Source organism: Rhipicephalus sanguineus, chromosome 6, assembly GCF_013339695.2.
Source record: "Rhipicephalus sanguineus isolate Rsan-2018 chromosome 6, BIME_Rsan_1.4, whole genome shotgun sequence".
NCBI lineage: Eukaryota > Metazoa > Arthropoda > Arachnida > Ixodida > Ixodidae > Rhipicephalus > Rhipicephalus sanguineus.
The window spans coordinates 115,186,493-115,199,670 of record NC_051181.1 but is presented as its reverse complement, the minus strand read 5'-3'; the positions used below and the strand labels follow the sequence as shown (position 1 = coordinate 115,199,670).

General features: G+C 44.7%; 1 protein-coding gene across 1 annotated transcript; it reads left to right on the top strand.

Moving 5' to 3' along the window:
• The first annotated feature begins 620 nt into the window (after positions 1-620).
• LOC119396229 (testis-expressed protein 264 homolog) lies at positions 621-12,229 on the top strand. The gene is made up of 3 exons (XM_037663350.2): positions 621-1,147; positions 5,687-5,908; positions 7,136-12,229. The coding sequence occupies exons 1-3, from the start codon at positions 887-889 to the stop codon at positions 7,490-7,492; spliced, it is 840 nt and encodes a 279-aa protein (XP_037519278.1). The 5' UTR covers positions 621-886; the 3' UTR covers positions 7,493-12,229.
• Positions 12,230-13,178: the final 949 nt, after the last annotated feature.

Sequence of the window (13,178 nt, the reverse complement as noted above, 5' to 3'; positions counted from 1 at the left end):
TTTTGCGAATTCCGGTTGCGACATAATTCACTGCTTTGACTGACTCCTAGATGGAAAACCTTTATTCTGTCTTTTTTTCCTTTTTTTGAAGCTGTCAGCTGTTCTGTCACAGTAGAACGAATCGTTTTGATAGACGGCCGTTACAGAAAAGAAAAAAAGAAAAGAAAAAGGTGCACGCAGCCGTGCAACAACATGATCCAAATTCATTTTGACTGATTTTGACCAACCGGGGCACTTGAACGTACGCTTTAGTGCACATTGCACGGGTGCTTTTGTATGTCGATCTCATTCAAATACGGAAGCAGTGGCCGAGAATCGAACCAGCGACCTAGAACCACAAGGGACTTCTAGTTCACTTCACTGTAGCAAATAAACGAAGAATGAGGTAGGCAACGCCAGAAGCGGTATGCTCAGAATTATAATGATACACTTGCCTGTTTGCAGAGCACGACCGGTCGTACCGTTTTGAGTTTGAAACATTTCAAAACTGAAAGCATGTGAAAGTTTAGCTTGCTATGATAAATCTGGCCAACACTATTCCTTGAAGTAGGCTGTATGCTAGCGCCCCCTATGCTTGCATATTATAACGCATATCTCTACACACGAGTAACCTCCCTCATATTTTGAGGTCTTTTGCATCACTTGCGCGCTGCGGAAGAAAGCAACAGTTGCAGGCACGAGGAAGAGCTTTCCAAAAGCCCTGGAAGCTCGCCGCAATGACGCGGCCGTGAGCGTAGCCTTCAGTATTTCCCAGGTTTGTTCGTCGTGAGCGCTCGCTTGTGCGTGAAGCCGACGAGAACGCGACGATTGACGTTTCGTTGCTCTGACGGAAGCGAACGGCGCATTACTTCCGGTACCATCTAGCACCGTCTGCTCACAGCTCAATATGGAGACTGATGTTGCGTTGCTGTTGGGCATCATCGTTGTGCTCATTCTACTCTTGTTGACGCTCCTAGGCTTTCTCGGCTACTGTGGCCTGTTCGCGCCGATAGACATTAAGGCCGAGAAGCCGCCCTTCCAGGAGTTGAAGGTGGCGTACAAGTTCTCCCGCGGCTCGTACAAAAATTCGGGCGCACTCTTCACCGAAGCTCACAGCATCGCACCCACCCTAAAATGCATCGGTGTCTACTACGACGACCCGAGCGAGGTAAGACTGCGCAACCAAGTGGCTATTTCGGCGTTCTTGGTTCACCCGCGCGCACTGCTGTTGCTGCGACGCGGCCAGTCGTAAACCCCGAAAGTTGGCAATTTGAGCGGGCAAACTCGTTCCTTTTATTGCCTGCGTGTCTTCGCCTTCCCATCCCACTGAGTCACGACTGTCACTTTCGCTACGCTGCCCGTGTGCGCGGTGTGTTTGTTTGGAAACGAAAACGCGTTTGAAAGTAAGGGCAGGCGCCTTCAACCGCCCCTCAGACCGAACGTTGTTGCCCTACGCCAGTTTGATATCACGTCGTTAAGGTATGAAGACTCCTTTATCAACGCGCTTATCTGAGGCGTATGAAGACATTGCTGTCGTTTTTTGTTGTCTTTTGTATATTTCGAGTTGAGTCATGCGCCGCTTATGGCGGAAAGATGTGGCGTTCCGAACCCCCTCAGCACACTTGCGCACGCAATCTCTCATCTATTGGCGCCCGCTCTTTTTACCTGACCCTTTCCCTACTCGGCGACACTTCCTTGGTCAACCTGGGGTGTTTGTTTACAGCAAGCCGTATTCGCGGCGTTACTCGAGAAAAGTACTACATTATGCAGCCTCTTGCGTGGCAGACAATGCAGTCGCTACATCACGCTACCTGTCATCCCATCCGCAGCATGTGCCGAAGCCACGAAACACTTCCCAACATGTTCAATGCCTAAGCGCTGACATCGTCCAAGTTATGACGCAGCGGGCGTTGCGCATTACGCTGGGAACACGCGATGTTTTGATTAGAAAGTGTTTGTTGACACAGCCCGGCAAAAAAAGATGTTTGGGTGAATACCGGGGTGTGCTATGGTTGAGATTTGTTAGCTTTTAGTAGTTGCGTGGTATTCCGATAAGTTTACGTAACAGTTTTGGAGATCTTGTGCAAGATATCGAGGGAGGCTTATGCAAGAACTGACAACGGTTTCGTGAAGTTATGTTCAGACAAATAGCTCGTGGACGCATGCTAGAAAAGAAATTAAAATAACATGATTCAGTAGCTGTCACCACCTACATTGTAGCTATGAATTTTGGAAAGACAGCAAAATAATGCCAACCGTGATGCAAGGTCAGCCATGCACGATTTCATTCGCAAAGCAGCTGGAATTGCTTTTTTATAATTTATCAAGCGTACTTTTCTTGTGTGCCAAGAAATTGCTGTTTTCCTGTCATGCTATCTGATATTATTTCAAGCCTTACAGCTATCAAGAACTTGCATATATATTTAGAACTGAAACTTCATATATTTCCATGTACTGATAACCATTAGCTCCATTGTAGCATTATTTCATCGATGAAAAGTGTTATTTAATGTTAATCTTCGTTTTCCATGTTATTGTTTTGTATCTCTACAGAGAGCAGACTTCTTGCAGCAATGTTATTACGTACTAGCCAGGTTTTAATACTTTGCATATTCTTTTAATATTTAGGAAGACAGTGTGAACAGATTGTGAACAGAGTGTGAACAGGCTAGGTGCTAAAGAGAAAAAAGTTACTGTCATGGAGGTAACTGAAACTTGTGTAAATTGCACAGCGGACATTTTATTTTATGTGTTTGTAAATAACTGCATTACCATATATTAATTGTTCCTCCAGATACTTTTTAATAGCCACTGCAAACAAGTGGCATATTTTGTGTGAATTGGCTGCGTGTGTAAAATGTAGCTTTTCTAGACATTGTCATCAAACATTGAAAGCTGACCATGTTATGTTACTAAAGCATGCCTCAATATTACTCTATTGTGATGTCTTACAGGTTACACAAAATGTTCAGACATATGTGCATAATGTTTTCTTTCTTCTTCTCATCTTATGTTCAATGCCTCTTTGTACACAACGCGTACACCTGTGTTGCAACCGTTTTGTCACATAAGCTTAACTAAAGAAAGCCCTGTCGTATCAAACTATTTCTAATGCGTACAGATTTCGGCTTGTTTTTGCATCACGCCGAAAAGAAAACGGCATGCACACAAGAACAAGAACATAGGCGAAGACAGCTTCATAGTTCTGTAGTATTGTCTTTGCTTTCATCCCTGTTATTGCATGTGCGCTTTTGTGTGTGTGTGTGTGTGTGTGTGTGTGTGTGTGTGTGTGTGTGTGTGTGTGTGTGTGTGTGTGTGTGTGTGTGTGTGTGTGTGTGTGTGTGTGTGTGTGTGTTTCAAATATTTAATCTGACTGAGAATGGAGAAGGAGTTCTGCTGTTGGTCGCTAGGCCAAGGTTCAATTTCAAGCGTCAGCTCGGCTACATATTGATAAAAACTGAATTGAAAAGCACAAGGCACTTGTTTAACGTGCTAAGTGTGCATGTTAAAAAAAAACCCTAGTTGACCAGAATTAATTTGTAGTACTTCAATGTTGCCCCTTTAATTGCCTGCTTGTGGCTTCGTGGCAGTTCTACACATTCAGTCATTAAACTAGTCGTTGGGAAAATGTCTCAGAAATACCCATTTTTGTGACTACTGGGTAGAAATCTGTCGTCCAAGCAACACAAATGTTCAAGGGAGATGAAAGCTTGAAGTGATGAGAAGTCATCAAGAAAGGAATGTCACTGGAGCCAGTGTTCTAACAAGGGTACTTGTGTTCATTGACAAAGCAAGCAAAGACCAAGTGCCCTTGTTGAAACATTGACTCCAGCAACTTTCCGGCTCCAACAACTTCTCATCTAAGAGTTTGTGTTGGATTCGCTGTGAGCTCTAGACATTGTATAAAAGTCCAGAGCTCACAGCATCTCCACAATGCGCTGTAAACAAGATTGTGCTTTAAACTTATAAAGCATCCCATGTGTGCATGATCTCTTACTTGCAGCTTCTTTGCTGTTAAAATAAAAAAAGAAGTGTTTTGAAAGTGCTTCATTTGCGTTTCACCAGCCAACTGTGCTTTCAAAGATTACTATACTGTTATATGGAATCTCAAGCTTCATGCTTTGTTTCACTACTTGCATTGTGCCTTTCACTACTTAATTGTTTACTCTCCCATGTGATGAGGGCATATAGAGTGCATGAATGGTAGTTTACCACTATCCCTTAAAGGGACACTAAAGAGAAACAATGAACTGGTTTATATTGATCAATTGTGGTCTGACAACTCTAATGTCGTTAATTTCGCCGTCATACGTTTATTAATATAGCAGAAAATCAAGTCCAAATTTTAATTTTTAAATTTTACGCCGAAATCTCCCCGCATGACGTCGCGGGTTTCAAAGTGTATTTATCGTATTTTGGCGCCATTGGCTCGACAAAATTACCCCGAACTTGGTATAATAAGTCTATGGCCTCCTCAGAGGTCAATGCACTTCATTTTTACCATTTAGGAACTACGTAGTCCCTAGTAGGCGCCGTCAAAACATGTGACGTCACGGTGAATGATGCGGAAACTTCGAGGTGGCGTCGCCACGCACATTTTGTTCTGGCGCGTTTTCTCGTTTACTAAGCATCTTCTCGTAGCAAGCGTGGTGTTTTTGGTATCGTGAAAGAGTACTCTACTAATATGAGAAAAAACATTTTGCTCTTTAGTATCCCTTTATGAGGAAAGTACATAACTGCTGCATCTTACCGGTAGGTACCTTGGAGCCGAAACCTGGAGGCTTACAAAGAGTGTTCAACTTAAATTGAGGACGACACAGGGAGAAATGGAAAGGAAAATGATAGTTGTAACATTAAGGGACAAGAAGAGAGCAGACGGAGTCTGGGAACAAACGGGTGTTAAGGACATCTTAGTCAAAATCAAGAAGTAGTGGGCATGCGCATGGCATGTATCGCATAGGCAAGATAACTGCTGGTCATTAGAGGGCCCCAAACCACCTGCGATAATATTTTTAACGTTTCAAATAAACGCGCACATAGAGTTCAGAATGCCACCACGATCAACAATGCCAAACGTGACATCGCTACGAGCCCCGTGGGTGCCCCCAAAATTCCAAGAAACAATCCCTTCTACTCTCCGTGCCTTTCGGCGTCCTTCATCCCCTCAGCGTTCGCCGTGACGTCAACATGTCTGCTCGTCTTCTGCAACGCCTGTTTGTCCACTTGCAAGTACGCACGCTTGCTGCTCTTCCTCCTCGCATGGCGAGGAGGAGTACTCTGCCAGGAGGAGAGACGAGCTAACAAATGCAGCATAGCGAAGGAAAGAGGGAAATAAGTGAGGGAGCCTTTCGTATCGTCAAACACGTGTAACTCCGCTATTACAGCACTGTTTCGAAAAATTATCACCGCTACGTGTGCGTTGTAGACTCGTGCACAACTGCAACCCCACAACTAAATCTGAACCTCTGGGTGATTTAGGGGCCCTTTAAGAGTTACACCTGGATTTCAAGAGAAGGCAAACGTGCGGGAGGGAGACAGAAAGTTAGGTGCGCAGGTGAGATTCAGAAGTTTGCGGATATAACGTGGCCGACACAAGCACAGGACCGGGTTGATTGGCAGAACATGGGAGAGGCCTTTGCCCTGTAGTGGCCAAGTCAGGCTGACGATGATGGTAGAGTGCGTCCTATAAAGGGCTCGACACTTCCAGGTGGACGTGCCGCGCCTGCGCTACCTCGTGGGTGTGGTGCTGAACGACACCGACCGGCCGGCCACCAAAGAGGTGAAGGAGCAGCTGGAAGCTGAGGGCTTTAAGACGGCCAGCTTCCCGGCTGTGGATCATGCTGTAACCACTGTGTTCCCGTTCCGTGGCTCAGTCTCTGTGATGATTGCCATGGCCCGAGTCTACCCTAAGCTCAGAGAGTACATCAAGGTGAGTAAGGAATGTCACAGTACTTTCTCTTTACAGCCTCCCATGGTGCCACAGTACGGGACTACAGAAGAGCGTACTATTGTTGGATGCAACTTCCGCTGCATTTGCTCCTCAAAGGTGGATGCACACAAGTCTGCACCAATAGGCTCCTGACTGACACCATGAGCCAGATGACCGGTGACCCACGTTCGGAAAGCATTGCTGAGTGCATGAGCGGGGCTGTTGCTTTAGTTGCGGAGGCAATTAGCTGCTATTAACACTTCCCTAGTATATGCTTGTTTCATATTTTTAGCACACACCTGGTCTATCCCAATGCACTTTGTGCAGCAGAAAAATAAAGCACTGCACGACAGTACTGCCATCTGTATTGAGGCCACGTAAATGCATGAGACTTGGAATTCAAAATTCCGATAACAGATGCAAATGTTTTGCACTGTAGCAATTCTCGTGTCGTGATGCTAACTCTAACAACAGTAATCAAAGAATCTACGTTGCCATTTAAAGTGAATATAACAATGTTTTATCGATTATAGCTCATAGTTTTCACTATTTATTATTGAAACAATGGCATTGATTTTAAACAATGGCATTGATGTCATTTCATGTGAGAGGTCAATAACTTTCATAGCTCCTGGCAAATTGCATATTCTGTGTTGTTGTTCCACAACCGTATCAATGATCAGTGACCATTAGTGTGCATTCAGTAGCTACCTATTTTTATAGAAGTAAGAAAAAGGATTCTTTGCAGGTGTATGTCATTCTGACAGCAGGTGGATCAGAGACGGTGGAATTGTATAAAAGTTCTCGCACACTTTGGAATTACTACCACCATTGGTTATTTTACTCTCACAGCCATGCTTGAATGTAGCAACAGTTGATGCTATGTTTGAGCACTGTCATGGCTGGCTGTTCCTGGCGGTGGCTTCCGCTCGTGCTGTATTGCAGCATGTCTACTTTCATTGAAGTTGTACAGACCACTGGTATTAAACAATGTCAAGTACGTGTTCCATACTCAAACGAGATACACACAAGGCAACTTTTATTTCATAATCATTGATCATTTCTTTCAAACTAAGTTCAGTGCTCAGGTAGACATTGTGTTGCATTGAGATTTGATATGGATTGCACCTCCATTGTAAAGAAAAGAGAATGAAGAGGTGAAAGAATCCAAGAAGTAAGAATGTCAATGCCCATCTTGACTTGTTGCTTGTAATCATTGCCGTGCAGGAGAAGCTGCTGTGTGCACGGCCTATGATGGAGATCTATGAGGACGAGCGCGTGCTGTTTGTCTGCCCACTTTCGAAGCAAGACGAGTTCTACGTCGAGGAAGCTACCGAGGACCCCGAAGAGGGTGCCACCTCGGACCCCGGCACCACTACCGCCTCCGAAGAAGAACGTGCTGAGGACGGCGAGGACGAGGACGAAGAGGAGGAAGAGCCACCGTCGCCGCCCACGAGCCAACCGGCGTCGAGCAATGGCAATGGCGGCAACGGAAACACCGAGGAAAGCGACCACGAGCGTGGCTCTCGCAGCAGCACCACGTCCTCCTTCGAAGAGCTGCGCCTTGAGACGGCATCCAACTAGGCACGACTCCTCTCGGGCCTCACCGTGTTCTCCCCCTCCCAATTGTCCTTCTTCCCCGGTGTTGCACGTGGGACGTACACAACATGCTCTTCCGCAAGTGCACAATGCTGCCACCTCTCTCTCCTCCATCTCAGTGCTTGAACCTCAAGTTGTTGTTTTGAGGTGTGCGCACAGTTATAGTTGAGGTGTTCGTTGAAGGAGCATGCTCCATTGGAAGAGTGTCAAAGGGACTCTGGAGCAGTGCTGAATGTAGTCATAAGGCATCCTATTCGGTAGCAGTAGTGAGCATCTGACCTCCTTGCATCAACAAACATTTACTTCGATTACTGCAGGACCTGCTAATTGACGTACAGCATTTTTTAATAGGAGGTAGTAGATTGGGTATTTCCTTTCAAACTCCATTGCTATGGCACAAATGTGCTCTTTGAAATGACGGGATAGCGAGCAATCTGTTGCAAAATGGTTGGCGTGCGACGTTGCACCACACTGTTCACCCTCTGTACCATACGAAGTGGATATTTACCAGTCTCCCCACGCATTGAATTCTGTGAAGAAGTGCGCAACTTAATGCATCATGACAGTGTCTGGTTTGTACGGCCCAAGGTACATCTCTGGATAGCAGTTGAAATGACGGACACAGGGTTCTGTTCAGGGCACACTTAGAAGTCTTGTAGAGGCCTATAATGGAATCCAAAGTAAGGTGGTGGTAGACCAGTGAACAGCAGGGCATCATCAGCCATGAGCACGTTCATTTACACCTGGCAATTAGGGCATGGCTCGTCATCTTTGAAGTGCTTACCATTCAGTGGTAAGAGCACAAATGCATGCCTGCTTTCAATGGTGAGAGGATGAAGACAGTTTTGTTTGAAATTGGCAATGTGATGTTGATGTTGGGTGACGTCATGTCCAAAGTGTATCCGAAGTAGGCTCCACGTTGTTTCAAATTTTCTCAAACGTGCATGCAAGCTTCTTCCCTGTCACAAAGAGAAGAGAGTGCATACATGGTTCGCCAATATTCTGAATATTTCTGGCATTGCATCGTAGTTCCAGAGACCTCTAAGACAGGACTCCACAATGAGCAAGAGCCTTGCAATTAGAGAACTCATCTGCAACGAGGACAAGATGCTTTTGGTGAGGGAATAAGACAAGTCTTTTTATCTATGGAGTGAGCTCCTCCTGTTTCGCGTACTGGTTTAACATTGGAAAGCAAGTGAAGGAGGGATGAAACATGTTCCCATAACTTCCATTTGACTGCTGCGCCAGTGTCCAGCTCTACCTTCCGTATTCTCAACCCCGTTTACTCGAGCCACTTCTGGATTCTTGCAGCACCGTCAAGAGTTTGGGAGCGTTGGACGTAAATTTACATAGACTGAAACCGTGAGGGCCGACTTGGACTGAACCTTCTATTAGTATGGCAGGTTCAGCGCAACTTTTACTCTCTAGTCCAGCCTTTTGAGGAAAACCACGGAAGTGAACAAGTGGGCCCTTTCACAGGACAGAGCCTCATTCTCGCTTCCGTTGTTGGCAACCTTTCAAGAGTATTTGCTTTTTTTCTACCCATCTTGCTAAATTGCCTCGTTTTACCTTTTAGGCAAAAGTACTGCTGTGACATTGTATTGTGTCCCGTTCATTTCTATGTGCCGCTTTCCTAGCAGTGTTGTGCGCTTGCTGTGGAAGCATGGTTTTACGACGGGAGCCGATAAGCTACGCCCACCGCAAGTCGCCGTCACTGGCTTGGTCTCCTCTTGCTTTCAGTTTTGTTGGGCATTTATCCGTTGCTTTCGGCTCACACTTTCGAAATAACGACTTTTAGTCTTCCTTCCATGCAGTGTAAAGCTGCGCTGTACTTTTAAGCCAGGCAGGTTCTGGACAGTGCTGCAAGCAGCAGCGTGTCGTTGAGGTGTAGCAAATAGCTACGAAGTGGAAGGGGCAGAAAAAAAAAGCATTGAAATAAAATGGCAGCAGCTTTTGTTTGCAATTTTTGGGCATTCACAAGATTTCTGTGATTCTATGCCTATGGTTTGTATGTGTATTAGGCAGGGGACAGCAGGCAGGCATCTTGTGGGCTTCGGTGTGCAGGATCCAGAGTAGATTACATCCTAGTGAAGCTATGCTGAACAACACAGAACGCAAATGCAACACAATAAACTATGAATCCTTGTTGCGGGATTTCTTTTTCCTCTAGAGAACAGTTAGATGGGGTGCTATAAAGCCTTTTTTTTTTTCTTAATCCAGTGCTCCCATATTAGCCCTTGATTCTCACGTAGGACAAGCCGTTTCTCGATTAATGAATCGCAGGCGTAGCGCCACTTTTCTACCTTCTATGTATAAAGCTTGAACGCTGATTAAGGAGTCTTCTTTTACATCGTAAGACAAACAAAAGGTTGTGTTGATGTCAAACACCAAACTTGTCACTGGAGCTACTTACACATTTTCTTGCCTTTTGTACCACTCTCGCCATTGTATGTGCATAATGTGTTTGATATTGGGTATTTCGCACCACTGCAGTTGCCTGCTGAGAGTCTAAATTGCCGAGCTATTTTGCAATTTTGCAATGAAACAGCTGTTTGTGTATGCACCTGTTCTTTTGTTTCTTTTCCTTGAGGGGAGGGGGGCATTCATAATTGAGGTTGATTTATCTGGCCATGTTAACGAGGGGGGCAGGGGGGTTAATGCAAACAAATCCTTTTGCTTCTTGTTGCATAGTTTCTGTAAGCTTGCACCTCCCGTGACGTATGCCTACTAACTTCAAAGACTTAGCTAAATCTTTCACTGTTTCTTTTCTAAGGGATTAGTTGTGGCATCTCATCATTATCAGCTTTCAGTACATTAAGATGTTCATTGTCTTTAACCCCTTGTAGGGAATGTTGTTTTTTTGCTATTCACTTTGCAGAGGGGATACAAAAGGGGACAAGAGACTGAAATTTCGTTCCAGTCTTTCTGGTCGTCAAAAGCTGAACCTGAGCTCTTAGATGAATACACCCAACTGTTCCAACTGCCGTCACTTAACCGTCCTTTGTTTCTCGGCTGGTAGCTGAAAAGAAGAAAGAGGGTTGATCTGTATTATAAACTGCTTTCCTTGTTGAGACAATGTTTTGCACATATTTATCCCACAAACTTTTTCTGAACCATACCAAGATACTCCCGCCCGCAAAGTTTGTTGATGTTGACAGATGTTTGTTGCCTCGTGTTGAGTTCTTCGCTGCCAAGGAGTGTAGTCTAGTGACTGTTTTCAAGACTTCAGAGGTTTAGCTTGCCACGTGTTCCTGCATTGTACCCTTCTTGGGTTGATTGATGGTGTGAACGTGACGTGGTAGCGAAAAGTTTTGCCTGGCATCTCGGGAGCGTTGCAGCAGTTTTATTGGGAGGGTTTCGGTGTCATTTATTCTCGAATTTCGTTGCCATCCATTCATAAAGCACCTCTTTTAATCGGTTGGTCGCATAGTTCCTACAAAAAATGCTTTTGAGTGAAGCCCTCACTCTGATCGGTGCCAAGCTGCATTGCTGTGGGTCTTCTATGTATGTCATGTTAGAGCTAACCTGGCATAACTGTCCGAGCTGCGTAAATCTTGGGAAAGAAGGAATGCTGTCGCAGGTATTTAGCAGCTGTTTTGAACCACTGACCAGCATTCAGTAGCATTTGCAGTAATGCCCAGGTTGGCTCAAAGTACAGCATACGTATATAACACAAGCGCTGCATTATGGCGTGCATTCACATTAATTTGTGCTCTCAAACAAAGAGGTCATCTCTTTTTTTCCTCCACAATACCATTCAGTGGGCCTTAAACCCTATCTGAATGAAACAAGCTTACATGCTACACGGCATTTCAGAGACCTTATTATCAACTGTGTTCTTTTACGTTGCTGCAGTTTTAAAAGCACGTTGTAAAGTAATGTAAAATACACCCTTGAACTGCAGCGTCAACTTCGGGCAAGCTGTCCATTTGTTCTGCTTTCAGGCACAATACTGAACAGTGCTTAGGATTTGCTTGTGCATGATTTCTGTAATGCACTACTTGGTACAATAGGCATGTGGAAGGTGTTGGTGTGGGACTTAATGGAAAAATTTACAGCCACAATTGCTTTAATGGTTGTCCCTTTTCAGGAAATGACTTTCCGGTATGCTTGGGTAAGTACAGGCATTATTGCCTTCTGTCTAAGCTGAAATGGTGCAACTTGAAGATTTGTAGGGGGTTTCTCCCCCTCCCGGTTACTTTTTCGTTGGCAGGGTGGAGTTGAAAGTACCTATATGAGAGGTGAGATGGTTGTAAAATCCATATTCTGTAAGCAACTGTTCCAGCCCCTCAGTCAACTGGCATGGTTCGAAGTACACTGTATAGTACTTCTGACTTGGTGCTGGGTATGCTCATAGCAAACAATTCAGATTTTCGCATGTTATTTTTAACAAGTAGTGCATTACCGAAGCTACACCATCTCGGCTAGCCTTGTTCCAGCACTGCTTTGTTCCCACACTTTTTCAAACTGTGCCTCCGTCATCTGTGCTGTGGGTTATCTATCCCACGGCATGCTGGAGATTCGTATTGCGATACCGGTAATGCGTACCATGTCAAGGCAACAGCCACTGAAGCTATGTGACCAAGCAAGGAAACTGTTTCGTATGCTTTCCTGTTGTTTTTTTTCCCTTTCTACTTGTACAATTTGTCAAGGACACTTTGCTGCATTGTTCCAAACAATTTTCTCTTTATTTTGCATTGAAATAAAACGTGGCAGACTTGAGTCATACGAACTCCCTCAGTGGCAGAAAATGCGACTGAACTGGCAACTGTGTACTTTTTAGATTCTATTCATTGTTGATCGCATTCATACAAACTTACCCATTCTTCCCAGTCATGCTGGCTTAATTCGAGTAAACATGCAGGCCCCGCAAACTTTTAACAAAGCTTTGATTGTTGGTTACAAAGTACACTGTTTTTGTTAAGTGATCGGCTGCCAGTTTAAAGCAAGTGACTGGGTTGGACAGATTTTCACTCGTCATAAGCACATGGATCTGAATCTTGACTACGAAGTGACAATGTGATGACAACACAATGACTAAAATGGAATGACCATGACAGTACGACTATAATAATGACAGAATGACTACATGGCAATGAAGGAATAGCTACAGTGGAACAAAAATACGAAATTGGCATGACAACGGCTTGTTCATGTTGTAGTCGACATTTGCAATTGCATATGCTATTTGCTACCCTAACAGCTTTCCTTGCTTTCCACTACATCCGACACCAGAATGCTTTGCAAGACTGCAGCCACCCACAAAGTGGGGGGAAAGGTAGAGAAAAGCTTTGCTTTGAAATGTAGTTCTCTTTATCTGGAGACACAAATGTCATTATTTAAACGTGTTCGATCTATTTACTGCTGCATTTGTGGTAATCGGGACAAGGAAACGTAGAGTAGGGGGAGACAGTGTGCAGGCTTCCTGGCTCTGCTCCTATGCACACACTAAACACTGTTCTAGCAGCAAAAAAAAAATGAAAATGGTAATGAGCAAAGAGCACGCTGTGGTAGCTTAACAGCTAACGTTCAATTACTTCCATTTCTGTGGGTGGCAACGTGCAAGACACCTGTGTACATCGATTTCGATGCGTGTTAAAGACCATGGAGTTTCCTACAATACTTACTAGAGGGAACTCTGGCGCTAGTGTCTATGGGAGCTGCAACGCAT